Raw genomic sequence first — 2869 nt, 5'->3', positions numbered from 1 at the left:
TACCTGTGATCCCCTGGAAGGCTAACGCAGGAGGGTCTAAGAATGAGCACTTTGGGCTACATACCAAGATCTTATTTGAATAAACATGTAAATAAACTGAATTGCAGGGATAACCAAAACAGATTCTCTGCCCCTGCATAAAATGCTTAGAAGAAAGTAATTAGAAAAAGTCGGGATGATTACTGCTAACTGGAGAGGAGGCTGGAGCACGATGTGAGTGTGAGGCAGTACCTGTCTGAGCTGATGTCGGGATTTCAATTCTGCCAACAGGAAATTGGGGAGAATGTGCACATTTACCTTATCGGGAAAGAGTCATCTCGTACCCATTCGTTGGCTGTGTCCTTGCACTGTGCAGAAGATGACTCCATCAGTGTAAGTGGCCAAAACAGCTTGTGCCACCAAATCACTGCAGCCTGCAAGCATGGTGGAGACTTGTATGTAGTGGGAGGGTCCATCCCACGGCGCATGTGGAAATGCAACAATGCCACCATTGACTGGGAGTGGTGTGCTCCTTTGCCCCGGGACCGCCTCCAGCATACCCTGGTGTCCGTGCCTGGGAAAGATGCCATATATTCACTGGGTGGCAAGACACTTCAGGATACCCTCTCCAACGCAGTCATCTACTATCGGGTAGGTGATAATGTGTGGACAGAAACAACCCAGTTAGAGGTGGCTGTATCTGGGGCTGCTGGTGCCAACCTCAATGGAATCATCTACTTACTAGGGGGCGAGGAGAATGATCTAGACTTCTTTACCAAACCTTCCCGACTTATCCAGTGCTTTGACACAGAGACTGACAAGTGCCACGTGAAGCCCTATGTACTGCCCTTTGCAGGCCGCATGCATGCAGCTGTACATAAAGATCTGGTGTTCATTGTAGCAGAGGGGGACTCTCTGGTGTGCTATAATCCCCTTCTAGACAGTTTCACCAGGCTCTGTCTTCCTGAGGCCTGGAGCTCTGCCCCATCCCTCTGGAAGATTGCTAGCTGTAACGGAAGCATCTACGTCTTCAGGGATCGATATAAGAAGGGAGATGCCAACACCTATAAGCTGGACCCTGCTACTTCAGCTGTAACTGTCACAAGAGGCATTAAGGTGCTGCTTACCAATTTGCAGTTTGTGTTGGCCTGAGAGAGTAATGGGAGGAACAGCTGACTCCTTTGCCCTCCCCTCTTCTGCACATCTCCAGTCAAATCTGAAATCCCCCAGTTCAGAGTAATGTGTTAGTGTGGGTATAGATGAGGAAGGCAGCGCCTCAGCCCATCCCCAGGCTCATGTAAGGCTCTGTTTAGGGCTTTTCACACTACAGCTGTTCAGATGGTTGCTTCAACTCTGCCATGATCCCCTGTGATCCCGTGCCTCACTTCAGACTGCTTACAGCCAGCCTTTTTTCAGACTTAGGCACAACCTCCCCTTACCAGATCAGTGTTAATAGAAGCACCTTGGTTCCCATGCAGGAAGAAAGAGGCCCGTTCCTGTTTGTCTACAGCCATCAAAGTGACTAGCTGTCACTTTCCACAAAGAATTAAGTATTGAGAGTTTTCTTTCAGGACTTGGAGAGGACAGCGGATTAAGCTAAAAATGTACTTCACCAGCAAGAAGCAACACTAGAATTCAGGACACTGCTTCTAATGTTTTCTCATCTGTCAGGAAGGAAACTTCGGTTTGATTTTGACTTATACAAACAGATAAGCCAGAAAGTAGAAACAGTTATTTCTGATTAATAGCAGAAACTGTTTTCCAGACTCAAATATAAGCTATCTCTGGTCTTTTAAAAACTCTAAGCTAACTCAAGAATTAGGAACTGTTCATACAAATAAAAGTTTTTGAAGTGCTATGTGTATCTGTGTTCACTCCTGCAGGGAACTGATGCTGCACTCGGACATTCCTGAGTCAGTGGTCTTGCCTGCACCCCATACATCATTTAGAGGGGAGACCCACAGGGTCAGGGAAATTAGGATTATTTTTACTTTTACAAGTGCTAGGACATGCTGGGCAAGCATTTTTCAAAGTTATACAACTGAAATTGGGATCCCGACAGTAACAAAGAACAAATCTGAGTATTTATTCTTTCCTTTTCTAGCATACGTCTTTGTTATGGTGTCATTACACAAATTATCAGATACACAATAGATTTCTGTTAAAATTACTATTTCCTTGACCCTGTTGAAGAAAATAAGATTTAGCCAGACAATCTTGTTCTCTGTAGCCATGCAACAGTGTTATTTCAGGAAGGAAGGCAAAGGAGGCACATTATCTATTACTCAGCATAGTGGGCTGTTGTCCTTTACACCTTTGACCTGGGAAGAGCCAAGTTCTTAGTGATCCACAGCCTTCATATTCTTGATACACCAGCATGAGCGATGCCGTCAGTTATTCTTGGCTGCCCTTGCGGCAATCTCCTTGTGAAACTCTTTGAGAATTTGCAGCTGGTTAGGTCTGATGGAGATGTGTGACCGGATTTTGGCGATAGCTTCTATAGCTTCCTCTGGGCTCCAGTTGTGCACCTGAAGTACAAGATGAGAAAACGAGAAAGAAAGGGGCAGGTATAACAGTGTTGGCCTATGAGCAGGTGCTGAAGGACTCTCAGAATTAATTTTTAAGAAGACTTGGGCTAGCAAGGTAGCTCACTGGGTAAAAATACTTGCTGCCAAGCCTGACAACCATAACCAGAGTTTGGTTCCAGGAATTACCATGGTAAAATGAGAACTAACTCCTGCAAGTTGTCCTCTGACCTCCATGTGACTGCTATGGAATAGCACGACCACACACACTTGCATATAGAAATAAAATTAATATGTAATGTTTTTCCAGCTGGGCGGTGGTAGCACATACCTTTAATCTCACTACTTGAGAGGTAGAGGCAGGT

At 45.3% G+C, this 2869-nt stretch overlaps 2 protein-coding genes across 6 annotated transcripts in view; one reads left to right on the top strand and one right to left on the bottom strand.

Moving 5' to 3' along the window:
• The window catches only part of Kbtbd4 (kelch repeat and BTB domain containing 4), a 20472-nt gene extending 18637 nt beyond the window's left edge, over positions 1 to 1835 (top strand). For all 5 annotated transcript variants that reach the window (XM_026787799.1, XM_005364193.3, XM_013352692.2 and 2 more), the window contains exon 4: positions 271 to 1835. In XM_026787799.1, coding sequence (XP_026643600.1) covers positions 271 to 1131 — 861 coding nt within the window. In that variant the 3' untranslated portion in view covers positions 1132 to 1835. The remainder of the gene's footprint in view (positions 1 to 270) is intronic.
• Positions 1836 to 2040: 205 nt separating this feature from the next.
• The window catches only part of Ptpmt1 (protein tyrosine phosphatase, mitochondrial 1), a 6138-nt gene continuing 5309 nt past the window's right edge, over positions 2041 to 2869 (bottom strand). The window contains exon 4 of the mRNA XM_013352587.2: positions 2041 to 2507. Within this exon, the coding sequence (XP_013208041.2) occupies positions 2370 to 2507 (138 nt within the window). The 3' untranslated portion in view covers positions 2041 to 2369. The remainder of the gene's footprint in view (positions 2508 to 2869) is intronic.

This window comes from Microtus ochrogaster (genome assembly GCF_000317375.1).
Source record: "Microtus ochrogaster isolate Prairie Vole_2 chromosome 14 unlocalized genomic scaffold, MicOch1.0 chr14_random_1, whole genome shotgun sequence".
Classification (NCBI taxonomy): domain Eukaryota; kingdom Metazoa; phylum Chordata; class Mammalia; order Rodentia; family Cricetidae; genus Microtus; species Microtus ochrogaster.
Note: the sequence above shows the minus strand (reverse complement) of the source record. Positions and strands in the feature narration are given on the sequence as shown.